This window comes from Natator depressus, chromosome 1 (genome assembly GCF_965152275.1).
Source record: "Natator depressus isolate rNatDep1 chromosome 1, rNatDep2.hap1, whole genome shotgun sequence".
NCBI classification, from domain to species: domain Eukaryota; kingdom Metazoa; phylum Chordata; order Testudines; family Cheloniidae; genus Natator; species Natator depressus.
The window spans coordinates 34,352,080-34,379,724 of record NC_134234.1 but is presented as its reverse complement, the minus strand read 5'-3'; the positions used below and the strand labels follow the sequence as shown (position 1 = coordinate 34,379,724).

Here is a 27,645-nt window from a genome sequence, read left to right as displayed (position 1 = left end):
TCTGCGTCTCAATTAAAAATGACCTCAGAGTGACAGCTGAATATTTACATTTAGTGCTGTTGATTTACATTTTGTTCACAGTCATTTAACTTGGTGGCATGCACCCGAGTGCTTGATGTTAGCAAACTGACCCTTATAGACCCAGGGCTGAGGATGGACATATTTTATAAATTGAATATAATTAAACCTAATGCAACAGTTTGTACATCATACCACTAAAGATTCTTGTGCCTCTCACATCGCTACATGCATCAGATGGGGAAGCTGAACAGCAGTTTAATGTTAGCTGGCATCTTGTTTTTCAAAGGCAGAGCTGTTGCCTTATATGGGATAAAATGTTATCCTGCTTTTAAGATGGTTCATTTAAATGTCAAGTGTTATGTGTCTTGGACTTTCTTATAACATACCTATACCCTTCACCCCATCGCCATTATTCCAATAACAGGGGAAGGAATAAGAGGAGTATTGACTAGTCTAGCCCAGTATCCTGTTTTCTGACAGTGGCCAATGCCCAGGAGCCCCAGAGGGAATGAACAGAACAGGTAATCATCAAGTGATCCATCCCCTGTCACCCATTCCCAGCTTCTGGCAAACAGAGGCTAGGGACACCATTCCTGCCCATCCTAGCTAATAGCCATTGAGACACATCAAATAGACACATCAAGCTGAGATTGACTTAGATCATAATTATAACTGAAAACTTTAGTCTTCTTCTATAGAGTTTGGAATCTCAGACTTACTATTCTATTATAAAAAGTGAGTATGTCAGCACTGATCAGAAGTGATTCTGTAGGTCATTTCACACTCGTATTAACATAGCCAGAATTGACTATAGGATTATAGCTACTGATATCTAGTGGCAGCTGGGCTTCAGGAACTCAATGTATGTCGGTCTTAAAGGGCAAGATTAATAATATCAGATTTGGGGTCAGGTACTTCTTGGTAAATTCTGTAGGGTTTTAGAGTATTTTCTGTAGAATTGTATTGGGTTCATCCTTATTAAATTCTATAGGACTTTTCCACGGGGTCTCTCCTAACACTGCCAATCTTGAGGTACCAACTCCATAATGCTAACCCGCTGTTTTTCTCTATCCATGAGGGCAATCAATGAAAGGAAGTTCTCATATCCCCTTCCTGCCTTTCAAATGTTTACTGCTTATTTTTATTGCTGCTGTTGCTAATAAGTGCAGGAATATCTGGAAATGAACCTATCAACCCTCCTTATCAATAACATTCTTTCTACATTTATAAGACACTCAAGAGTGCTCATTCAATCAGATTGATTGGTTAGCCATGCATTATGATATTTTCTTTTGACAGATACATTATCTAATGGAAGGGAGCATCCAGTTGAAGATACCATTATACTTTTAAGGGGGTGATAAAAAGGGGTTTTTTTTAAATGTACCGCTAACTTTAATGGCCTGATCCAAAGTGCAATGATAGCAGTGGGCTTTGTATTAGGCCCTAAATCTGTAATTTAATTCCCAAATTCTGAAAAACCGTCTGGAAATCAGGTAGTAGGTACATCCATTCTGTTACTTACTCGTGGAGGTGATTTGCAGCTGCAGAATGGCAGGTCCGGTTTTATCATCCAGGTTGAGGCTTGTTTGAAAATGTGGGCAAGCAGCAAACTCAATCATAAATTCATGGAGTTTGAGGCCAGAGAGACTTGTGATAATTTATTCTGTCCTCCTGCAAAACACAAGTTATGGAATTTCGCCCAGGGATTCCTCCATCAAGTCTATAACTTGTGGTTTAACTAGAGCATATAATTGAAGAAAGGTATCCAAACTATGATTTGAAGATTGCAAGCAATGAAGAATTTACCATATTCCTTGGTAATCTGTAATCTGTTTCAGTGGTTAATTATCTTAACTGTTAAAATATGTACTTTATTTCCCATTTGAACTTTGCTGACTTCAGTTTACAGCCACTTTCTATGCATTTGTAAGCTAAAGAGCCTTCTAGTATCAGATGTCCCCTTGTATAGACAATTATGGCTCATGATCAAGTCACCGCTTAACCTTCCCCTAAGAGTCACAGAGTCATAGTATTTAAGGCCAGAAGGGACCACCAGATCATCTAATCTGACCTCCTATACGTCCCAGGCCACCAACACCGTGCATCCCCCACACACTGATCCCAACAATTGAAATTACAGCCCACAGAATACTAGGTATTACAGCCCACAGAATACTAATCTATTATGTGCCACAGGCAGAGAATAGGAGGGACCGAGGTGTACCAATGCCCAACAGTGGCCTCCTTTAGTTTTACATTGCAAGGCATGATTTCCAGATGACAAACTATTCTTGTAGCTCTTCTCTGAACCTTCCCTAATTTTTCAGCATCTTGTTTATCGTGTGGCTACCAGAACAGGACAGAGTAGTAGTCTCTTCCCTACTGTATACAGAGGTAATACAGCTTCTCTGTTCCTACTCAATATCTTATTTCATGGAAGTCAACATCCTTAGTCACCCCTAGAAGAGCTATTAATAAATACTGCAGGGATTAGAAAGTGAAAACACACTATGTGATGAATTGAAATTATGGTAAGTGCTCAAATTTACAGGCAGCTTCTAATTTATGCCTGTGTCATTTCTATTCATCTTCAAAACCAAAGTTGCTGTATGCTACAATACTTCCTGAAAAATTATCATGAAACAGCCCAAGTGCACAAGTGTGAGTATTTATCACAGTGTTTCTTTAATGGAGTTGTAGCTTTTCTAATGCTTCTTGCTTGATATAACACTGTTCTTTCCATTTTTGTATTATTTTACTAAAATACCTGTCACTTTATTATATGATGATTACTGGGTTCACTTTTCTGTAAGCATATCAGCACTGATGCCAATTACGGGGGAGGGGAGAGAAGGGGGAAATAAAACCTAGTCTCGCCACAATTTGTGCCTGGAATATTAATGTTTAGTAGGGTAACTTCTATTGTGAGAATCTGGCTGCAGGAAGTTCTTCCATAATCTGATCCGATCTGTCTGTAAACAGGTAATATTCCCATCTTACATTTACTTCCTTGCCTTTATTCACTTAAATATTAACAGAACTTAAAATATTTTTCCTTATGGTTTGCTGTTTCAAGGATTTTCCGTGTAGGGCCTCCTCTGTCCCAATCCCTACTTCTGTATATCATAGTAAGATGTTCCAACTACTTTTATGCTCCTAGACTAGAACTGATTGGACATTCCTTTTCTAATCTCTGATGACTCAGCAAAATCATCTCTGACATCAGGATAATTCTACGCAGTCCATTTTATGATGTGTCTAAGACATTTATCACTCTGGCACCTGAGCACAAATAGGGCTCAACTTTTTCTGCTTTTCCATATTCCTGACTTCGTTTTTTCCTTTTTTTTTTCCTTTTCTTTTCTCTCTTCCTCTGCCCTCTCACTTAGAATGACCATGGGAGGCGATGACTCTTCTGGGAGAGGGGATTATTTGAGAGGTGGGTCTTATGTTTAGCTATGTCAGGCTCAGGCCCTCCAAGATATTCTGTTCCTTCCACCCCTGGGATATTTTCCCTGTACCTTGATCCTGAGAGTATCACCCTGGGTTTTACTGGCTGTATCATATCTGTGGAATGTGATCGTCTTGGTGGTTTGTGGAAGGATAGGCAACTTTTGACTGAGGCTGGTCAAGTCCATTCGGGGCCCTGAAGATTGGGAGAAGGAGCTTTAATTCAATCAGAAAGGTCCAAATTGTTACCTCCCTATTTTTCCAATATTAAGTACAAATATAGTTTTGGGTTTTTTTAAACAAATGTTTGTTTATTGTTGCTTGAAAATAATGACTGCAAAATAGCCAGAAGCCTAGTACTCATGTGCAAACCCTACAAAAGCAAACCAGCATGAGCTCATCAGATAGTATGTGATACCTAAATGTGATACCTAAACGTATCTCTCAGATGTCCATGGGATTGTTATGAATACAGAAGGCAAAGGAGAAAAGAAACTACTTTGATGTCATTCCTTTAAATAATGGGGAGCTGGAGCCAATAGATTATAATTAACTCAAACCTGTGTTTGGGTTGAAAGCTCTTTAGAAGCCAGGAATGGCTGCAGGTGCTTTAAGGGGTGGTGGAACAAAGCCATCTAGCAATGAATGGTTTATACTGCGTTTTAGTAGATGAAGTATAATCACCAAAACAAAATGTGCAGTCAGTGACATCCAAGAAGCAGGTGGTGCACCTAATCATCTCAATAGCTTGGCAACAGCTATCTCAAAAAAATCACCGTTTGCTTATCTCTAATATTAGGTAACATAAGAGAGTAGAGTCATTTCAAGCATAAGAAGGTGTCATGTCTGTAGTCTCCTCTGAACAGTTGAGAATACAAATTGTCCCTGTGTTAATTTAATGCTTCAGAACTCAATGCCACTTCTCTTGGAAGTACAGAAGGGTAATTAATGACAGAGGCGGGAGTTGGTTGCAAAGTTCTGAAACTGACAAATGTTATCAGGGGATCTGTGGGCCTGTTGAATTAGTTCCTACGTAACATCAAAGTAAGATTATTAACTCGAGCTGGATGAACAATTTCAAAGTAATTTGGCAAATGTCGTCCTTTTTCCTGTGTTATTTGTGAACTGATTATAGCATTTGCTGTTTACAACAATAGATACATAATTTGTGCAAATAAATTGTCTGTGGATTGTTTGCAAATTGTCCACTTTAAATATTCACAGTTGGATATCTACAATTTCATTTGCCACCTAAATGACATTGTATAGTTTGTGTTCTCTGATTGGATAACCTAAAATTTATAACCCAGAAGGTACCTAAAGAAATCATTGTGGTTTTGATTATCTCAGGTAGAGGGTGAACTGAGGGAAAGAAGCACTTCAGGAAGAGAGGAAGAGAGAGTGAAGGCTTTGAATAAGCAAGCTTGTGAATTTTTGGACATTTAATATTTTTACTGTGCTCTTTAGCAAAATGTAGAGCATTATATTTAGCTATGCATGTGGACTCTGGATTTGAAAATAGCTAGGTTCCTTCCTGACTGTGGAAGAAAGAAAGCTATGACAGATTTATTAATGGTCTAGCAGGCTTTACGTTCAATTGTCTCATGTCACATTCATGCCACGTAATTGTGTGTGTGTGTGCACCTGTGTGAGCCTACTTGCAATTGAAGTCAATAGAGCAACGCTGATTTAAACCAGCGAAGACTCTGGTCCTCCAGTTTCACCCTGTATTGACTACCAAATTAAAAAATATTGTAGGGCAGAGGTCCCCAACCTTTCTGTGGGAATAGCACATTCCTATTCCGAAAAGACTGTGGTGGGTGCCAGACACCCCACCGCCTAAATTCCGCCGACAAACGGCAATGTTTCTCGGAAGCATTTCAGCGGGTGGTTCTCTGATGGCCGTGCTCAGCGGTGGCATTTTGGCGGCGCGGCGTCCTGTGGGCACACACACAACTGTCCCGGCGGGCGCCATTGCGCCCGCGGGCACCACATTGGGGACCCCTGTTGTAGGGCATATTTTCAGTTGGTGTAAATTGGTATCGCTGAGGATCTGGCCTGCAGTTTAAATGCATTTATCATGAAGTTCTGTTATTAGGACTGATTTATATATTTTGCACAAGCTGAATATCAGGCTGTGTTTGTGTTTCAAAATCTTTATATAGATTCATAGATTCTAGAGATCCATAGATTCTAATGCCAGAAGGGACCATTGTGATCATCTCGTTTGACCTCTGTACAGCACTATAGACCACAGAGCTTCCCTCAAATAATTCCTAGAGCATATCTTTAGCAAAACATCCAATTATGATTTTAAAATTGTCAGTGATGGAGAACCACCATGATCCTTAGTAAATGGTTGCAATAGTTAATTACTTTCACTGTTAAAAATGTATACCAGCCTCAATTTGAATAGTTTCAGCTTTGCCATTGGATTGTGTTATACCTTTCTCTGCTAGACTAAAGAACCCATTTTTAAATATTTGATCTCCATTTAAATACTTAGACTATAATCAAGTCACCCCTTAACCTTTTCTTTGTTAAGCAAAATAGATTGAGCTCCTGGAGTTTATCACTATAAGGCAGGTTTTCCAATCCTTTATCATTCTCGTGGCTCTTCTCTGAACTCTCTCCAGAGGGTTCCAATTTATCAAGGGCTAATGCATCGAAAGATCACATTCGCTCTTTTGGCCACAGCATCACATTGGGAGCTCATGTTCAGCTGATTATCTACCACAACCCCCAAACCTTTTTCAGAGTCACTGCTTCCCAGGAAAGAGTTCCTCATCATGCAAGTATGGCCTATGTTCTTCATTCCAGGAGGTACACATTTACATTTAGCCATATTAAAATGCATATTGCTTGCTTGCACATAGTTTACCAACCAGTCCAGATTGCTCTGAATCAGAGACCTGGCCTCTTCAATTATTTTGCTCGGGACCAATGTCAGGCTGACTGGCCTACAATTACCTTCGTCACCCTGTTTACCCTTTTAAAAAATTGGCACCAATTTTCTGTCCTTCAGACAACTTTCCTCCAGTCTTCTGGAACTTCTCCAGTGCTCCAAGATTTATCGAATATTGACATTATACAACCTTCATTTCTTGGTCTTTTAATGCTTCTAGTTGGAATAAATAATGTTTTAACTGGAAATGGACAGAACTGTCATGGAGCCAAATAATTCCTTAGTGTTATTAGATTTGTTTCAAACTGGCCTGTCCACCATTAAGTAATTGTTTCCTATTACTGTGCAGACGTCCAGGCTATATTCCATCTGGAAGTGCCTTTTTTCTTTTTTGGTGATAATGGTATTTCTAATATAAATGGCTTGTTCCCATAATGTTTGAAACAAGTATTATTATCATTATTACTATTATTTAATATTTATATTACAATAGCACCTAAAGTCCTTAATCCCATTTTGCTAGGGGCTGTACAAACATAGAATACATAACTATCCCTGCCCCAAAGAGCGAATTCAAAAGGGATGGAGAAGAAAAGCAGCGATCTCTTCTATGGAAGAGGTTTCAAAAAGGTGAAGGACACAGAACACTGAGACATTGTTTAAGGTCTGGTAGTTAACTTTAGGACATTGCCATGACTGTGATTTTTCCTATGGGTTTTTCCCCTTTAGGATGATTTCCAGCCTGCAGCATCAGAAACCAACTGGGAGTCAGTCACAAGCTCTGTCTCAGTAAGTAGCTTGTTACTATTTTGCCCATGAAAGGATTGGTAGAATGGCTTTCAGTCCGATGTAAATGCATCTCCACAGGGGAATCACTGCTTGACCTGTAAGCAGGAGATTAACTGAGACATGTTCTTCAAACTCATTCTAGACTGTCAATAATGTTTAGGGAGCGGAGGGTGGAAGGCAAGAAACGTCAGCAGCTATTTTAACCACATGGGATGGCCAGTGGGTAAATACTTAGCACTTTCAAACGGAATCCTCCCAACAAAAGAATTCCTTTACATTTTGAGCTATAAAGTGTCTTGGTCTAAACACATGAGCATATTTTGCAATAATTAGCATTAAAGGCAAGCCGGTAGGAGAATGGATTAACTTTTTTGAATGTTCATTATTGAAGATTTTTTGTAGCACCAGCAATTAAATTAAATCTTAATTCGACACTTCATTTCATGTAACTAAATATGACTTTTTAAAAAAGAAAACCCAATTAAAAATCTCCCCACTCCTTCACTTTATTTGATTTATGTCATAGACAAAAAATCAGCTCCTGGCAGCATTTTTAGGCAAAACTTAGGGTGCGTCTACCACTGCAATTAAACATCCACGGATAGCCCAGGTTAGCTGACTGAGGTTTGCAGTGCTCCAGCTGGGGGGCTGTTCAATTGCAGTGTAGACATTCGGGCTCAGGCTGCAGCCCGAGCTCTGAAACCCTCTCGAGCGCAGATGTTTAATTGCCATGTAAACATACTCTTAGACTCTGGGAACACACCATGTGGGAGAGTCATGCCAGCATCAGACTTGGTAATGGTACAGTCCCTCTGCCATATGTTGCGTTGTCCAGTCCCACACTCTCTGTGTGTATTCACTTGACAACTCCTTTTATATAACAAGTAGCAAGAGAGATAGTGATTGGAGTGGAACTGACCTGTTAGGTCAAAGCTTGGAACGCACTGGATGATGATGAAACTGTTACAATACTTACCCTTCACAGTAAAATGCTTTGAGATCCTTGGATTAAATCTGCTGTATGAGTCCTAATTCTGAGTAATAGTATTATCGAGTGTCTGGCTCTAGTAGACATATTAGAGGTTACCATGCAGAGGATATTAGGTTGGTATTTAGTAAATCATGTTCTCCTTCTATGATCACTCTTTTTCCTCCTCCTAACATGTTTAGTTCTGTTTTTTAAAAAAAAGCTTTGTGCATTTTTATCTGACACAATATGTCATTTGAAAAAATGGGAAATTGTCTTTGAAAATGGAAGAGAAAAGCTCCCTCATCAGGTAGCTGTGATCCTGAGATCAAATTACACTGAAAACATTGTCACAGTGATTGCCCTCACCATAGTAAAGTGCCAAAGATGTAAAATAATAATCAACAGCCCTTTTCCTCTGGAAAGCCCTTCACCAGATTGTTATTTCTATTTGTTGTATTTGCTTATGTGGCCCTTAACACCATAGTATCAGAGCACTTCAGAATTATTATAATTGTTTATCATCTCAGCACTCCTATGGGGTAGAGAAGCATTATCCCCATTTTACAGATGGGGATGTGAGGCCTGGAAGCCTGTGGCTGAGCCAGAAGCTGAGCCCAGGTCTCTTGGTCCAGTTCAGTGCCACAGCTACTAGACACTCATTCCTTCCCCACAGAGCACACCACAGTTAGGCAATAAGAATCAATAACCTTATTTCATAGCTAGAGGAAACTGAGGCGGAGAAGATGAGCAATTTGCCCATGACCACAGAGTCAGGGCGAGATCTCAGGGATGCCTAATTCTTCAGCATAAAGAGGTTCACAATTCTACTGTGCATCTTCAGTCAGCATGGTAGGGCAGAACTTTAACCTCTGTCAATCACTGGCATAGTTATACTTTGCTCTTACCAAACAGCCTAAAGACCCGCTGTAAGATCTTGCAAGAAAAAAAAACATTTGGGCAAGCACATATGCATTTTCCTGTTCCCAGGCTTGAGCTCAAATCACTGAACCACACTTCATGCTTTTCCTCACGAGGTTTAGAGCAGCACATCCGCCATCTACCGCTAGCCTAAAGTGCTGGAGCCCATGAATAACCCCAGAATGAGATCTTTCACCCAGCAGAGCCATTATGTCCAGTCCCCATGTCTTGTGGTTCAGTATATCATGATCTGATTCAACAAATGAACTTCTGCAAAACTGCATATCCCATTCACAATAATACAGAAAGACTTCATCATCACTAATAAAATAGCAACTATCACAGGGGTAGCCGTCTTAGTCTGGATCTGTAAAAGCGGCAAAGAGTCCTGTGGCACCTTATAGACGTATTGGAGCATAAGCTTTCATGGGTGAATACCCATTTCGTCGGATGCATGTGATAGAATAGCAATGAATCATAATGGAGACCAAATGAACTAATGGTCCGGTTCGGATTAGAAAAGAGCTGCCAGTGTGTCTTATGAAACTCACAATATGTTTCAGAGTAGCAGCCATGTTAGTGTGTATCCGCAAAAAGAACAGGAGTAGTTGTGGCACCTTAGAGACTAACAAATTTATTAGAGCATAAGCTTTCGTGGGCCACAGGCCACTTCATCGGATGCATAGAATGGAACATAGAGTAAGAAGATATATATATATACATACAGAGAAGGTAGAAGTTGCCATACAAACTGTGAGAGACTAATTAGTTAAGATGAGCTATTATCAGCAGGAGAAAAAAACTTCCAGCTTATCTGTATGTATATATATATATATCTTCTTACCATATATTCCATTCTATGCATCTGATGAAGTGGGCTGTAGCCCACGAAAGCTTATGCTCTAATAAATTTGTTAGTCTCTAAGGTGCCACAACTACTCCTGTTCTTTTCAAATATGTTGACTGTTTAAGTAACTAACAAGAAGGGTAACTCTGAGCCCCCCTCACATTGTAATGTTCTTCTATGTCCTCTCTCAGTCACAGAAGCCAGATGGCACAAGCTTTTCATAAATCTAATAATTAGCTCTTGGCAGGACAAAACAGAGGCAGCTTTAAAGTTACTTTTGGGTCTGTCACATGATATAGCTGCCAATAGGTTATCTGAGCTACAATAATTCCTCTGCGTTGCCTATTGCTCTGAGAAAGTTGGGCTTTTTTTGTGTGTGTGAACTGAGTTGAACTCCTTATAAAGTCCTGAGTAGAGATTTTAAAACCCAAGAAAGTGTGAATTCCCCCTGCTTTTATTGGTTTGACATATCCTGCAAATCCACAATCTGACCTGCAAGGCTCTCACAAAATGTAAGGAAATGTATGGCTAAACACATACAAACAGCGCAATTCTCATCTAAATCTCGTACATGTGCCTTTCTGAATAGAGCCCCTGACCTTTTTGCATAAAAAGTACTGGCTGCTCCTACTTGAGCTAAGGGATATAGTCTGTTAATTCCATTAGCAGTCCATTAAGTCCATGAGAGTGTCTATATCCACTTTGCGGACCAGCCTCTAGAGGACAACAAGATCATATATACTTGAGTACGTTTGATGTTCCTCCAGTGGAAGGCATGGGAATAGAAGGCAGTCAATTTGCAATTCTGCTACTTATGCCGCACCCTCACGTCTTTCTCTCTATCTCCCTTCCCTTTGTTCTTTGATGGGAATTTAGGAACTGATTTTCTCTTTTGCTATAATTACAAACCAGTCACTAGCCTCACTGATTTCTCTGTATAGTGGGTTCCTAGTGATAATTTAGTGTGTTTCTTTTTTTACCATAAAAGATTATGTAAGCACTGTACATGACGACTGTGATTAGAACACCGAATTTCATATAGCATTGTTTTATGTAGCAGCATTTTATTCAGCTTACTGATGTGAGATATTTTGTTCTCATGGGGGTCCGACTCCCATCTCTTTGACAATGTTTTTATTCCAAGGCACTTGGAAGTCAATAGAGGTTCTTTGCTGCGTGTCTTCCTTTTAATGAGTCATGAATTTTTAGAGCCGTCTGCATTGTGCCTCATTTAACACTGGATTGTAGAAGGGTTATGAAAATGGGCCCACTGAAACTTATTTGTGATGGGTTCTGTGTTAAAGGCTTAATAATTTCCGGGCCAATGCTGTTAAAAAAGGTCCTTTATTTCACATGTATGTGAAAAGATAGACGTTAGTAACACAACCCCCATTCTCATCTCCCCATGTAGTTGTGATAATTAGCAAACTGCAGTCTTCTTTTCATGTCAGCACTGTATTATGATTTTTTTTTCTTTCTGGTGTCAGATAATCTGGAAGGTCCATATTTGTAGCAAATTATATGCAGTAAAATATCAAGGACTCTAAAGACTATGGCAACATTTTCTGGTGAAGACAAAGTTATATTTAAGTAGACTGGATTTTCAGTAAAACTAAATAGTTTTACTCAGGTTAATAGGCCACTGAGTCCAGTGGGACTACTCACCGGGGTAGTGCAACTTGCATAGATTTATAGAGTTACACGTGGAAGCATTTGCAGGATCAGGCTAAAATTGACCTTCTGGTGGGGAATTCAAGTGCTGTATGTCTCTGTGGGTATGTCTGTGCTGTAATCGTGGGATGTGATTGTAGCTTGAGTAGACATACCTGAGCTAGCTTGGGTACTAGAGCTGTGAAGCCATGGTAATGCACACTTCAGCATGGGCCGTACAAGCCCACCTGGAACCATGGGTAATTGCTCGTGTGGCTAGCCTGCACTGAAATGCGCACTACTGTGAATTCACTGCTCTGGGACCTGAACTAGCTTTAATCAGGTATGTCTATTCAAGCTGCAATCATGCCCCATGATTACAGTATAGACATACCCTTTTGAGGACAGAAGGGATTCTTTTCTTTCATTTTTCTGTCAATTTCAGTGTTTTAACTAAGAAAATAAAAGTCTGAGTTTTCCTGTATTTATATCCTGTGCTGTTATACATTGTCAGCAGGTGATTTAATATGTCTTTAGAGAATGACACATCTGCAATCAGTTCTTTCTTGAGTATATTTTACATAGAAATTAGGAAATTTGAGGGTAGTTTGGGGGGAAGATGATATTAGGATATTGAATATTTGGGAATTGAAATTAGGACTTTGGAAATTTTGCTACCATAAAAGTAAAACTCTTCCCTATAAATGCACGTTAGTTATTAAAGGTCAGTTCTATCCTTAGAGGTGACTTAACTCCAACTGAACTCAATAGATGTGTATGCATCTAAGGCTGTGGTGGGCAACCTGTGGCCCACGGACCACATGCGGCCCGTCAGGATCAGCTGATTGCGGGCCACGAGATATTTTGCGGACGTTGACCGTCTGCAGGCACAGCCCCCTGCAGCTCCCAGTGGCCGTGGTTTGCCGTTCCGGGCCAATGGGAGCTGTGGTTGTCCACCACTGATCTAAGGCCTTGTCTACATGTGTCACTCAGGAAACCTAAGGCAAATCAATTTAAGGTGTAAAGTCAATGCACGTTAATTGAAGTGGTATGGTAACCCCCATGTGGATGCTGTCATTCAGGAGAGAACTGAGGCCACTTTACTCCTGGTGAGTGAGAGCATCCACATGGGATTTAATTTATGTGCATTGACTTCACACCCTCAGTTGATTTGCCTTAGCTTTCCTGATGGTCCCCCACATAGAGATGGTCTATGGTTAGTATATGTTCCTAAATGCTTAGAAATATTAATCCCTCTTCGATGTGTGTGTTTCACCGCTTACATTGTGTAGACCCTTACATTACAGTTTTGTAATTTCCTTCAGTATTTTTTTTCCAAATTCTGGTTTATAAACATTTGAAATCCAGAGTTAATTCTTCATTTCAAAGGGCCAAACCTTGAAGTCTTTGCTTAGGCCTTGCTTATGTTAACGCTCCAAGAAGAGGAAAGATTGTCCGTGGTTAGAGTATTAGCTTGAGCCTTGGGTTAGGTTCCTTGCTTTGCTGCAGACTTCCTGTGTGACCTTGGGAGAGTTGCCTTGGTCTCTTTGTGCCTTAATTCCTCATTGTACAGTGGGGATCTACCTCACAGGGGTGCTGTGAGGATAAATACCTTTAAAGCCTGTGAAGCACTCAGATGCTATGGTAATGAGTGCCATGTATCTGTAGATACTTCAATGAGATTTTTGTCTCCATGCAAACTGAGGAAAGGACTACACCTTCTGGTACTGCCTTACTTTGGGGGCAAGAGAAAAGCAGCTCGTGCCACACCCTGTATAGGAACATAACGTACATGCTGGCTGGTGTGAAGGGCAGGATGTAGCTCTGCCTTCTTCCCACCCTTCCTGGCCCCCTTTGGAATGGCTAGCACTGTCCAGCAGCATTAGACCGGCTCACTCCTCCATTCACCTGGCAGCACCTGTCCTTGCTTGGAAAGGTGGCCAGTGCTTTTCTCCCTGGCCTCCTGACACGGCATGCCAGGGAATGATGCCATCTGGCCCAATGCAAGGAGCTCAAAAGATGGTCGAGGGTGATTAACAATACCAGGAGTAAGGTCACTGTGTCAAAAGACAGAATCTCAGTCCAATTTGGGGTCTTGCCTGGATATTCTGTGTGAGTCAGCTATGAGAAAAATCTCTCTGTAACTATTGACAGTTGTATTGAGTGGTGCTGTAATTTTTCAAAGTACACTGAGCTGTATGTCACTCTTAGGGGGTATCCTATCCCTCTCCATCAGTGACCGACCCTACCCTCACTGCGGAAGCACTAGACCAGACCATCGCTGGATTTGACACTGTGGAGGAGCTGCTCAAATACTTTAATCCTGAATCGTGGCAGGAAGATCTCGAAAATCTGTACACAGACACTGGACATCATTATCGAGGCAGGAGCTACCGTGACAGAAAGTCCAAAGGTAAGAAGAGACACTGTACATGTTCTTAATTCCAGGTGTTTGCTGTACACTTCTCACAAATGTCCTTTGATTGCTTATCAAGTTCAGATTCAGATACCGTTACCCATGCCGGAATCAGTGGGACTAACTGCAGAGCAAGGAATTACCCAGCACAACTAAGGATACGAGAATTTGGAACCTTAATCATTTTCAGTCTGTTTGATTAAGCTGGCTTCAGCCTGTTAATATTCACAAATGAAAACACAGGCACCTGAAATGATGTATGTTAAGGACAGATGGTTTTCAACTTCACCCTAAAGTATTATTTTGCATGTAAGGCATAGGATTCCTAAACTCTCGCATGCCTTTAAACGCCCTGTTTTAGGATTGTTCTGTGTTGAGTGGGGGATAATTACTTTTATCACATTGTACTTAGGGAAGCATCTGGCACAAACACCTGTATGTGCAGCTGTTTTTTTGTTTGTTTGTTTGTTTTTAGATGTGAACATCTGACCGATTTCCGTTATGTAGATGGGGAACATTATCGTGGTTTAGCATTTTTAACTGTAGTATAACAAAGTGTGCATCTCTGGATTATGTGTCTCTTCCCCCCCGCCCCTTTGGTACAATCCATCCATCAAATGCTAAAGTAAAAGAATGTTAAGTTAATGACACAAACCAATAATGATGAGGATGCAGATGAATAGAAGGTCCAGCCATGACCTTGAAGAAATAAGCACAATGCTGCCCACTGAAATAGTACTGTTTGGTGGAGGAGGTATCTTGAGTGTCTAGCTCAGTTCTTCTAAGTGGTCATTGCTGTAGATTTTAACAGCTAATCTAATGAAACGTTTAACTCAGATTATGAATTTTCTTATTACTCTTATCCTACATTACATATTCAATATACATGTATTCTTATATGTTTTGCTGAATATTTTTCTTAAATAATTAGCAAATTATGGGTCTGATTCTGCAAGCCCTTCAACCTATGGAATTCCCATTTAATTGCAGTTTGTGCAAGGAGAGACATGAGTTTTTTCTGATTTTTTTTTTTTTTTTAGGGTCGGCACTGAAAATAATATTTGCAATTAAACTTCAGCAGCTGAGACCTTAGTACAATTTGATTTGAAACTGGACACATATAGGCCTTCATTTTCAAAAGTGACTGACCATTATGGTAACCTCAATTTTTGCCTGCCCAACTTTAAAGGAGCCTGTCTTTTAGAAAGTGCTTAGCAACTACCCTCTGAAAACCAGGCTGCTTTAAGGCACTGTTAGCCGATGGCCAGGGATGTTTGGTGAGGTGCCAGCTATGCCCGTTTATACCATCCGTGACTTTAACCGCTAGGACGCACTGTCCCTTCGCGGCGGGCAGCCCGGGCTAGGCTGACGGATGCCCCAAGGTCCTAACCACCCGTGACTTTAACTGCTAGAGCTCAGAGCTCCTTCGCAGCGGGCAGTCAACACTGACTGACAGGTGCCCCAATGGCAGCACTAAGAGCCTCTCCACACCCGTGACTTTAACTGCTAGAGCTCAGAGCTCCTTCGCAGCGGGCAGTCAGGATTGACTGACAGGTGCCCCAAGAGTTTGCCCCGTGGAGGCGGCACAACTCAACGCTAGGCTCTTAGTACTCTCACCTAATGGCCAGGCTTTATAGCCAAAACGGCTGAGGTTCTTTTAATTGTGTTGGCTGCTTTACAGTAAACCAGAGAAACAAGTCAGGCTTATGCATAAATGGTTACCAAAATTTATTAAACTAGATTCTAATCATGTGGTTACAAAATTGCTAGTGTCTACTTATTTAAGTGTAGAGATGTTACACACACAAACAAGTTACAAAACTGAAGCTACAATCCCAAAGAAAGAAAACAAAGTATAGAGCTCTATTTCAAAATATGTGTACACTAAAGATAGGAGATCAGGTGTGGGTGCTTCTTACCCTCCTTGCATCTCTCGATTCCAGCGGTGCCAAGCCAGGATCGGTCACTCAATTCCGCAGAAAGACGAATAAGGGACAAGGCTTAGGGACCCTCTTAGCTGCAGAAGCCTTGGGAGGCTGTCACTTATCTGACCAGCAGATAGATAGTGAAAAGCACTCAAAAATCATGGTGCTGTAGGTCCCCTACTTATACCTCTGTACTCCTTTATTCTCTTTCTCCTTTCTATGCCAAATTGGGGCTGGTCTGTCGGGGTGACGCCAGCTCTCGCAAGAGTAGTTCACACTTGCAAGGGAGAAACAATAAGTTTCGACTACTGGACACTTCTTTTATCAGGGTAAATATTTTCCCACCTAGGATGTTGGTGTGTGTGCATCATGCTGTTTTAGTAGGGGCTAAGAGCCATGTCTGTCACAGCGCCTCTGCCTGCTGTGAGCCCAATTGTTGTATACGTTCCCAGAGGCAAATTGTCGCAGCACACCTGTGCTTCTCTCAGCTTCAAAGGCTGTGCTGGAGTGCCCTGGTGTTTTGGCTCCCGTGTGTTTCCAGCAATGCTGGTCTGAGGGGGGGGGGGCTGGCTGTCTGGCTACAGGCACCCCAAAAATGTAAGCAATGAAAACCACTAAAAATTTTTGGAAATGTAGGCCACATTTCTTTTGTTTAGTTTGTATTAAATGCGGGGACCAATCTGATCACATTTGGAGGCCAGTGAAACATAATCAGCTATGTGTCTCCTATTCCCAGACTGGAGTCAGCGCTGATGGAAATGTACACAAAAGACAAAAAGGAGCTGATTTGATTTTAATAGAGGCTGACAGGAGACCCTGATCTCTTACTGAGTTTTCTATCCAGATTTCACTTGAGTCTCAGATTAAATCTGATCCCAGTGCAAATGTACTGTATCTAAAGCAATGTATGCTGTGTTTTATCCATTCTGATCAGATTGGCTCCCAATACTGATCCGACCTTTCTGGTTGTCTGCAGGAAATCTGGATTAATTAGGGTTTCTCCACTGAGTACAATGGAATTCAACTCTTTGGCCTAGCAAACTGCTATGAAAAAGTAAAGCATTTGCCAACGTATGTCTTAATTCAGGATATTTTTGTTAGCGCAATGAGCAAAAAAAGCGTTGTCGTTTTTTTCTCCTCCTTTCTTCCAACAAAAGGATGGTTCTCTGCTACAAACACTATACATTTCAGTCCAAAATGATTATATTCGTTATAAACTTGGTGTGACACTTTCTCAGGGTGCCCAAGACTGGTTCACCATGTTATCCTCCTCTCTCCGCCCCACAATGAGAGGGAGTCTTTCTTGTAGTAGCCAGATGTCAGCTCCCTGACACTGCCTGCCCTTCAGCCACTCCAGCACTCTGCTCAAGGCTCTCCCAGCCCCTGCTTGATCTACACTAGTCCCTGAACTCCCAGAAGTGTCCCTGTCATGCGGTGAACCACTCACTGCTAGACTGGCACTTCCTCCTGATATGCTTGGGATTAGCTTGCGGCCAGTGCCCCCCTGTCTACGGTTTGTACACTGTCACTTTGTCTCTGCTGTCCACCTGCAGCCCCTCTCACAGCTCCAGGAACTGCAGTGTCCTCTGCATGGCACGGCCCTCTGGCCATGTCACTATCCATGTTCCCCCCTTCCAGGAGAGGTGGACTCCTCACTAGTCCTAGGCAGTCTTCCCACTCACTGCCTTGGTGCCACTCGGCCAGTGGCTGGTAGGGGAACCCAGGCCTGCCCTCTTCTCCGGGTTCCAGCCCAGGCATCCTTAGCTCAGCTGTCTGGGCCTTCTCTCTCTGGCCTCACTGTTCTATTCCTGGGCTTCTTCCTACCACTGGTTTCCTTCTATTCCTGGGCCTACCAGTTCCTAAGCCTCTTCCCAGGGAGTTACTTCAGTCTGCAGTCTCCACTCACTCCTCCCTTTCTCCTGGGAGCATCTGGTGTCTCCCTGCAGCCCATTCTCCTTTCAGCTGCAGGGCTTTATAGGCCCTGCCTATTCCTGCCCAACTGGGCCTTCTTAACCAGCTGCCTAATGAGTTAATTGGCCCATGTGGCCCACATTAAACCCTGCATGGTGAGTGTGGGGTAGTCACCCCCTATAGCAGGGGTGGCCAACCTGAGCCTGAGAAGGAGCCAGAATTTACCAATGAACATTGCCAAAGAGCCACAGTAATATGTCAGCAACCCCCCATCCGCTACCCTCCTCCAGCCCCCAGCGCCTTCTGCCCACCAGCAGCCCTGCCAATCAGCGCCTCCCCCTCCCTCCCCACGCCTCCCACCTGCTGTAATCAGCTGTTTTGCAGTGTGCAGGAGGCTCTGATGGGGATGGGGGAGGAGCGAGGGCATGGCAGGCTCAGGGAAAGGGGCAGGGGTCTTGGGGAAAGGGGTGGCCTGGTGGCAGGACCTGGGGCAGAGCAGGGGGTTGAGCAGTGAGCCCCCACAGCACATTGGAAAGTTAGCATCTGTAGCTCCAGCCTCAGAGTCGGCACCTATGCAATGAGCTGCATATTAACCTCTGAAGAGCCGGATGTGGCTCCGGAGCCACAGGTTAACCACCCCTGCACTATAGTATCTAGCCCCTGTCACTAGACACTCGCAGAAATTGCCAGGTAAGCTGTCCCCAAAGAGACAGTATATGCAGCTTGACTGGTACAACTCAGAATCAGGTTATTTATAACAACACATCACTGTAATCTACTTATAGCAAAAACAAAAATAAGGTTATTAATAAAGATTGAGATTTAAGAGAGTTAGTAAGGATAAGAAGTGGAAACAGAACTGGTTACACATATAAAATAAAACATAAAATGCAATCCTAGATCTACATTTATTAATATTCCTATTTTATAAAGTAGATTTTCTCCCAAGGATTCAGTCTTTGACAGAGCTGCTGGTTTTCAGTGAAAACCAGGATCTAAGTTTTCATGAATATCCCCATGCTTTACAAGGGTTTTCCTCAGTAAATGGATGACAAATGTCTTTTTGTTTCTCCTTATATTTTCCCAGACTCATTGTTTTGACACCCAAAGGATAACCCCCAAGGTTCTTTGGCTCCCCTACTTCTGTGTTTCCGTATGCAAAGGGACTTCCATTATGTTGACTTACCACAATGCTTAATTTACATATTACAGAGAGTTATACGTGTCATCTCCTGTGTGGGAGAAATCTGTTTGTCTGGTTGAGTTTTAACGTACAAATTTAATACATTTAATACTTATACACAATTTCCTAAATTACATCCATATATACATCTCGCAAAGATTATGATGATCAATGTGATCTAAGCTTTTAATAGATACCTTACACCATATTTTTTTTATCAAATACCAGCATGTTGGGGTGTAGTGAGTTTGTCAGGCATGATAGGCTTTGCTGTTACAGAACAGTGAACTCTTTGCCAGTTGGCATTGAGGGAATCTTAGGGACACACCAGGGCTAATAAGAAATGCTCATACTTGAAATGTGACAGGAATACAGCCATGTTACATGTTGAAATCTGATTAGAGAATGGCTTCAAATAAAATCCTTTCAATTAGGAATATATTAGGGCTTCCAAACAAAGTCTCCATGGAACACTAAGGAATATTTATAGGCATTGTAGTAACCTTGCAGCCGAAAGAATAGATTATATCACCATTTACATGCTTTCTCGGCTTCCAGGTTGGGTTTTATCCTTTGTTCTTGTTTAAAACTGCCCTGAGGCAGATTAGCACAATTTGATATAATCCCTGTGTATCTCTCATAGCATTTGCAGAACATGTCACGTAAAATATGTAAATAAATTGCTAATGACTTCACTGTTATCCTACCCCCTGTGCATATGAAATGGTTCCAGGGAATTGAGTTCAGTGCAGTGTTGCTAGATTTTCAGTCCTAATAACAGGACCCACATGGTAAATGACACTTTAAATATAATATTTTTAGAGTTGGCAATCAATACAGATTGAAAGAAGTACAATACAGAGAAGAAGTAATACAAATACTGCAATTCCTTCAATGAACTTTTAAAGGTTGGGCTACCCCAATTAAATTTGTATATCTGACAACTGCAATCCATACACCAAATCTGATCTCACAGCACTCTTTATTTATACTATTTATGTGAGATATCGGTATCAGGTGTATATCTCTAAAAATTGCATTCATTGTTTGAAATTTGATGCTGTGTATATGAGTACTACCGTTTACAGTTCACTACTCATTACATAATCTCAAAGAAATCAAATCTAGGGGAAGTTTTTTGGGTATAATATTTGCATTTTCAAAATCCATAAGTCATGCCCCAGGTAAAAACTCTATAAAAATATCTGGCACGTCCTCTGCAAAGATATATAACAAGTAAATACTAGAAACAATCTTTGCTGTGATTTTTAAAAAAATGTGAAAGGTTTGATAGTCAGAGCTATATCTTAAAACAGGAAACTCGAAGCATATGAATATCCAGCCTTGAAGTTACCCTAAGTTATTATGAAGAGACAGTTGTAGCATATAGAGTAAATCAGTAGCAAAATAATTTTCTGTATATTTGCAATAATATTTCATGGTTGACCTCAATGTCATAATAATTTGGCCATGTTTAATAGACAGGTTCCTAGAATGGTTATCACAACTAGCCCATTATTTCATAATTACTTTAGTACTGTAGCAGTGGATATAAAAAGAGAAGAGCCATCCTGTGCAAAGGAGGGGGTACTTCTAGACAAAGCATGTGTTCTCTATCATTACACAGCACTGAACTTTTGTCACTTAATCTCTTATCTATATCTTTATATTTAAAAAATCCTTACTAAGTATTATGTATAGATGAAAATTGCTTCAGAAGTGAAAAAAACCCCTTTTTTTACAGCAAAAGTATTGACTTTGAATTGGCCTTAGATACAAAGATCTAGGAAGAAGGCAGGCTTAAACTATTTCTCAAAACAGAAGTAGATGCAAAAGTCTAGGGAAGATGTGTAGAGAAAGGGTTCAGCTTTAAAAAGAAATTCTAATTCACAAATAATCTCAGTGAACAGGAACATACATTCTGACACTGGAGGAGGCTGCAGGGGCCTGAGCCCCCACACTTTTTCTCTTTGCTTATTTGATTTTGGGACAATCATATGCAAAAAGCCTTTGGCTATCAGAAGAAATTAATCAGGTAGGACATTCCTGAGATAACATCTGTCTACAGTGACAGCTTTACAAGTTACATAAATGAACAAACCAGGCTCTGCTCTGAAGGGGAGAAAGAGAAAGAAGCACAGGGACCACAAGTCTGGATGGAATTTTCCCAACATATATGAAGAAATGGCCAAATGAATATATCAATTCCCAAAATTTGGGCAGTTCACTGTGCATGTAACCACAGCTTCTATTTATCATTAATTAAAATTATTTAGCAAGAAATTAAAATGTGAACTGAAGAATTTCATTTCTCAGGGGTTTGCAAACAGTCGCCAATAAATTACCGCAAACATCCATGTATTCTTCCTTGAAAGGTTCTGGGATAGTCGCCAGCAAGTTACAGTGCATCAGACATTAAATACAAACAGCACAAATTCAAAATGCCTCTGCTTTAATGGCAAATGTGTATACTCTGAGTTCATGACATATCACCTCAAATAACTGCTAATTATCTAAATGCACGCATCCTACAGTAAGCCCTGAACAAACAGAATACCCCTCTACCCTTGGCCTTGGCTACACTTGCGAGTTACAGCGCAAAAAAGGAGCCCCAGGCGCACTAGCTCACTACCCGTCCACACTGGCAAGGCACGTAGAGCGCTCTGACTCCGCAGCTACAGCATTGCTGGTACTCCACCTCGGCGAGTGGAATAATGTTTGCTCCACCCCTGCTGGAGCACCGCGGTGCCAGTGTGGATGAGGTGTTGCTTTACTGCGCGCTGATCAGCCTCCGGAAACATCCCATAATCCCCTTAAGTCAAGTGGCCACTCATTTCATTGTTTTGAACTCGCTGTCAGAATGCAGATATGCCCTTTGAAAGCTCAGTTTCTGGCAGCCAGCTGCTTATCTGCCCTGAGACAAAGCAACCATTAGTGTGGAATGCTGTGTGTGCGAGAGAGAGAGAGGTGGGGGGGAGAAGGTGGTCTGCTTCTGTCTGAACGTACTTACAAGACAGCATGCTGAAATGCTCTCAGGCCCCCCAAAAACCCACTCTCTCTCCCCCGCATACGCACAACACACTCCTTGTCACACTCCACCCCATTTGAAAAGCACGTTGCAGCCGCTTGCATGCTGGGATAGCTACCACAATGCACTGCTCTTTGTGGCTGTTGCAAGAGCTGCTAATGTGGCCACGCCAGTGCGCTTGTAGCTGTCAGTGTGGACAGATTGCAGCGCTTTCCCTACTGCGCTCTACGAAGGCAGGTTTAACTCAAAGCGCTCTACATCTGCAAGTGTAGCCATACCCTTAGTGAGGAATTACTTTATCTGTACTTGCAAAGTGCCTAATCATTTCATAATGTAACTGAGGCCCAGTGATTATGCATACTCTTCCCCACTGTGGCAAATGGGATATTTCCTGTCATCGGTGCCAACTCCATGGGTGCTGTGGGGCTGGAGCACCCACAGGAAAAAAAAAAGTGTGCTCAGCACTCACCGGCCACAGCTGTTCAGGAAGCTGCCACCAATCAGCTGTTTGGTGGCTGGGAGGGATGCGTTTGGGGGAGGGCAGAGAGCAGGGAGCCGCGGTAGGGTAGGGCCTCGGGGATGGGGCTAGAGCAGGGCAGGAAGAGGCGAGCGATGGCGGAGGGAGGGCAGGAAGAGGTGAAGTGAGGGTGGAACCTCAGGGGAAGGGGTGGAGCGGGAGCAGGAAGAGGCGGAGCGAGGGCATGGCTTTGGGGGAGGGGGCGGAGTTTGGGCAGGGCCTTGGGATGGAGCACCCCCAGGGAAAAAGAAAACTCAGCGCCTATGTTTCCTGTTACTCTGTGTGAAGTTACTGAGGACACTTAGAGCAAGCTGCACGGCAACAGAAAGCTTTTCTTGTGAACCTTTTTTAAAGGCTGGTGAAGCCTGTGACGTCATATTTACCACTGGTGTGGTGCTGCATCCATTTTCAACAGCGATGGGTTGGGCCTGTTCATACTGCTTGACCCACTCTCTGGATGTAATTGGTGTCCCAGCTTGTAATAGGAACATGTATTGTGAACCTTTGTTCCCGTGGACAGCTATAATCCCTCTGAAATTTCTGCTCTCTCAAACTCTCCATATCGGAGAGTTTTATCTGGAAACTGTGAGTAAAGTGGAAATCCAGATGCAGCATCCTTTTCTTCCAGTTGCCACTAAAAGATTTAATAAATCTTAAAGTTCTCAAATATACTTCATTTACACTGAACGAAGCAGTTAGTGTCACTGGGTTAAAAATGTAAAAGAAAATATCTGTTACTATTAGACATTTATTGATGATTTACAACTGTGGGCCAGCTCCTTAGTTGGGGTAAAACAGAATAACTTCATTGAGACCAATGGAATTATGTTAGTTTACACCAATGGATGATTTGGCTCTGTTAAGTAAATATAGAGCCGAATCCTCAGCAACTTAAGAGTAGCTTCTATGCTGTTGAAATTTGCAGTGGCTTATTGTGCCTCACATACACACCTGTGGGCTACATTCACAAAGGGAGTTAGGTTCCTAAATCCGAGAATCAGGCATCAGTGGTTTTCACAAAACCATGCACTCGGCTACCGCCGAAACCTGTGTGTGCCTCAACTCAATCAGTGCCCAAGTTTTTTCAGTGAAAATTCCCTGTCTGCCTCCGTGTCTGCATCTAAGCATGCGCAATGCTCCCTCACTGTAGGCATCTGGATGCCTAAGCCACAGAGTGATTCACAAACTGGGGAAGACAGGTATTCCTCTACCTAACTCACCTGTGGGGCCAGATCCATTAGCTATGCTCGGGGGAAGGGGACCTTCCTCATAACTTTTAGCCCAGTAGTTCAGGTATTCACCTGGAAAGTTGTTCTGCTTTGGATTAAGAAAAGGGGTTTTGGGCCAGAAAGAGCGAGCACATATGTATGAGAATGACTTTATAGTTGGTGGTTAGAGCATCCCCAGGCTGTGGGAGAGGCAGGATCCAGTCCTCCTGCACTAGTAACTAATTATTTATCCACAGGGGAACAACTTCAACAGGAGAGACTGAGGTAGCCCCACACCAGAATATCTATAGCCCAGTGGTTAGGGCACTCACCTGAGAGGTGGCAGATCTCCCGTCAGGTGGAGAGAGTTTACTTGAACTGCCAGGGATCTCTCACATCCTAAGTGAGTGCACTAACCACTGGATTAAGAGTTCTCAGGAGGTGGTGGCAGCAGTGGCAAGAAATTCCCTAGGTGCCAGACTCCACCAGAGGATTCACAGCTGAATTCCCTGACAAGCTTTAGGACACACCCCTCTCTTTGGCATTTCCCATTGTCTAGTTTCGGTTGGGAGGGGCCTAGTGTTCTGGCTTTTGTGAATCACATTCTTAGGCACTTATCGCCCTCCATTTATTGTATAGAAACCTTGAGTGCCTAAGACAGGCTTTGTGAATCCCAGTGATTTTTCTAGACACCTAAAAGTTAGGCATGGTGACACTGCTCACCGCCACACCTATGTCTCTTTGTGAATCTAGCCTTGTATGTCAAGGGAACCTGGATTTTAGGAATTGAAATGTTGGTCCATTAATGCAATGCAATGCAATGTTCAGGTGCAAACACTGGTGTACGTGCTGACACCTGCAAAATACTTGCTAACACTTTTCAATAATCTACTACCCACATGTGTGCAAGTATACTTGCACACAAACGTATGTTCAGCCACTTAAATTAGGTGTGTGAGTGTTGGAATTTTTAGCCTAACAAGTGCACGTTAGTGCACTCACAACAGGAGGCCAGAAGAAATGTATTTCTAACTGATTGAACTATGAACTTGGGTGAGTCACTCAATTTCCCTGCACCCCAGTTCCCCAGCTACACAATGGGGAAACTAGCACTTTCCCACCTCACAGGGATGTCGTGAGGGTAACATGCTACAGTGATGGGGCCATATCAGTACCTACACCAGAATGTTTAAATAATAAAAAAAAAAAAATGTAACAAGATCCTCCTTGGATTTGAAAACAGACTGTGGCTAGCAGCAGAGGTCTCTCTTCCCAGGTCCTTGTGACCCATACAAACAAGGACCTTTTCAACTTAGCAGCAATAATAGCCTATGACCCCTGATTCAATAAAATATCCCTGTTCAGGATGGCATTTAATCACATGCTTAATTTTAAACAGTGCTTAAATCTGACTGAAATCAATGTTTCAAGTTAAGCACATATTTAAGAGCTGCCCTCAGTAGGAATGGATTAAGTAGGTGCTTAAATTGGGGGTCTAACGCTTTATCTCCGAGCTTGCCGCTCTGTTGTAGTCTTCAATGTCTCCCTTTGCTTATAAAATGAAAAGGAGTACTTGTGGCACCTTAGAGACTAACTAATAAATTTGTGAGTCTCTAAGGTGCCGCAAGTACTCCTTTTCTTTTTACAGATACAGATTAACACGGCTGCTACTCTGAAACCTGTCCTTATAAAATGAATGCCCTGTGCAAAAATTCTGTAATAATGTTTTGAAGCTATTTGCAGCCCATCTGAAGAACCTTTTAGTTCCAGTTTTAAATTAAGGACCCCAGTGGTTTCAATCCCTTGAAAGGGAAAGCACCAGGATTTCACACTAAGACTCAGTTACCTTTTAGTCACAGCAATGAAATGATGCATGAAGCTGTCTGTACTGTAAGATCTCATTGTTATATGAATGAGGAAAAGAATTGGCTCCAGAAAGTAAAACAATTCTGAGACAAAAGAAAAGCTCAGATCTGGGCTTTCTGGAGAGGGAGTTCTTTAGAGAACTTTCTTTCTTTTGCTACTGATTTACAAATGGTGTTTTAAAGTCACTTAACCAGTGGGAGCAGTTCTTGTGTATCTCTGTGATAGGATCAGAATGTGGCATTTCTGTTAAGAGCATGTATGTTGCCTGCTCAGTTTGTCCCACCTTGCTAGGGTAGAATCCAAAATGAACTTCAGTATTATTTCTAGGTGACATTTGTAGTGGGTGAACTGTGCACTTCTTAATCCCCTTATATCTGGACTGTGATTACAAAAGTATGAGATTCAGAAGTGCTGAGCATTTGCAATGCTAAATGAAATCAGTGGGTGCTTAGCACTATGGAAAAATCTAGATGCGGCTCCAAAGCATCTTTGTGCATGCATCTTGGAATATTCCTCATATTTTTCCCCGGTGGCTAATGCTAGAAAAATATAGCTAACTAAAATCTATTATTTCATTAATTAATTTAGAGTTCTTTATAAATTTACCCATCCAAAGCTGTGGGGAGATGCCTTTGCTATAAATAACCAGTCCTATCACTTTGCATCATTGTCATTAAACTACAACCCCCCGGAAATACCCAAGAATGCAATTATTCCACTACAACCTCCCATTAACTCAGCACTGTCTCCCCTTTCTCTCCATGGTCCCTAGCTCAGAAAAAGCCTGAGAGAAAAGGCCTTCTAAAGTTTTAAAGGAAACCAAATCAAGGCTGTGGCAGGTCAGTGGGCGAAGTACACTCCAGAATTGAAGACCCTTATGGAGAATGCCTTGGCCTTTAAACCAGGGGTCTTGAGACCTTTGGCTAGTTGTGGCTGCCACAATGTGACTCATGTAGTATGCTGTCGTCCTTAATAAGTGGGCAGCCTCATTCTCCATCAGCTGCTGTCTGAATGTTAAGACATAATCCCATGATGAACTCATTACAGTAATAATCCAGACTAGCTCAATGTAGCCCCGCAGCAATGGCAAATGCTGTGCCCCAGGAGAGATTTGACCAACGTGGAGGAAAGTTGGTGTGTCTACTGCCACACTCCCTGTGAGCGCCAGCAGAGGTGGGTGCCTTTAAAGGATAGATGCTCTACGGGTGGAGGCCAAATGGGTGTTGCAGTGAGTCAGCTCATTCTCTGGATGCCCCCTCCCCTGCCAGCTCATCCTCTTTTAGAACTGTGATGACCAGCTAGGTGTGCCCTGTTAAAGGGTGGGATATGGGTGCACTGTGCTGCAGCAAGCCCTCTCTAGGTGAATGACCCGTTGCTGGCAGCCCTGTGACCTGCATTATGTCAGCAGATGTCCCTGAAGCCCAGCGCTGAATCAACCACTGTGTATTTTATTCTAAATTCATCTACAGATATCCCATTCACAAATGCCACCCTAATGTCTTAAGATAACATTAAATAATCCATGCAAGACTGTTTCCCTCCTTATATTTTAAGAGTTTAGACTCCAGCACTGTAGAGATATTCTAACACACGTGTTGGATAGCATGGGTAGGCACCATACAAGCTTCCCCATTCCACATCTTCATTGCAGCTCACATCTATCCAGCCCATTCCAACCTTATACTACTTGTTCCAGAATTTTCCACCTTGGATTGATGTGGTGCAGTATATTGATGCACTAGGCCTTCCCCCACACCCCCCAGAGATGCCACTGATAATGACTATAAAATCTGCACCATCTCCATTTGGTCAGTTTTTCTGATTGCCAGTTGGTTAAAGTAATGGTGAACAAACTAAGCTTTGCTTGATCTTTAAACAAAGCTGAGTGTGGAAAGTGCTGATGGGAATTATGGGAGCTGGGGGCAGAGGGAACCTTCTTCCCTATGAAAAAAATTAGCCTCTGGGAACCAGAGCAAGAGGGAGTGGATTTGAAGAGTGACAAGAGAGAACAAAATATCGTCTGTTGAAACAAAGAAAT

At 42.1% G+C, this 27,645-nt stretch overlaps 1 protein-coding gene across 3 annotated transcripts in view; it reads left to right on the top strand.

Annotated features, from left to right (window-relative positions):
* PDGFD (platelet derived growth factor D) overlaps positions 1-27,645 on the top strand; it is a 191,420-nt gene that overhangs the window by 139,588 nt on the left and 24,187 nt on the right. For 2 of the 3 annotated variants that reach the window (XM_074957233.1, XM_074957229.1), the window contains exons 4-5: positions 7,109-7,168; positions 13,765-13,966. In XM_074957233.1, the coding sequence (XP_074813334.1) occupies positions 7,109-7,168; positions 13,765-13,966 (262 nt within the window). The remainder of the gene's footprint in view (positions 1-7,108; positions 7,169-13,764; positions 13,967-27,645) is intronic. The other variant, XM_074957234.1, reaches the window with a different exon arrangement.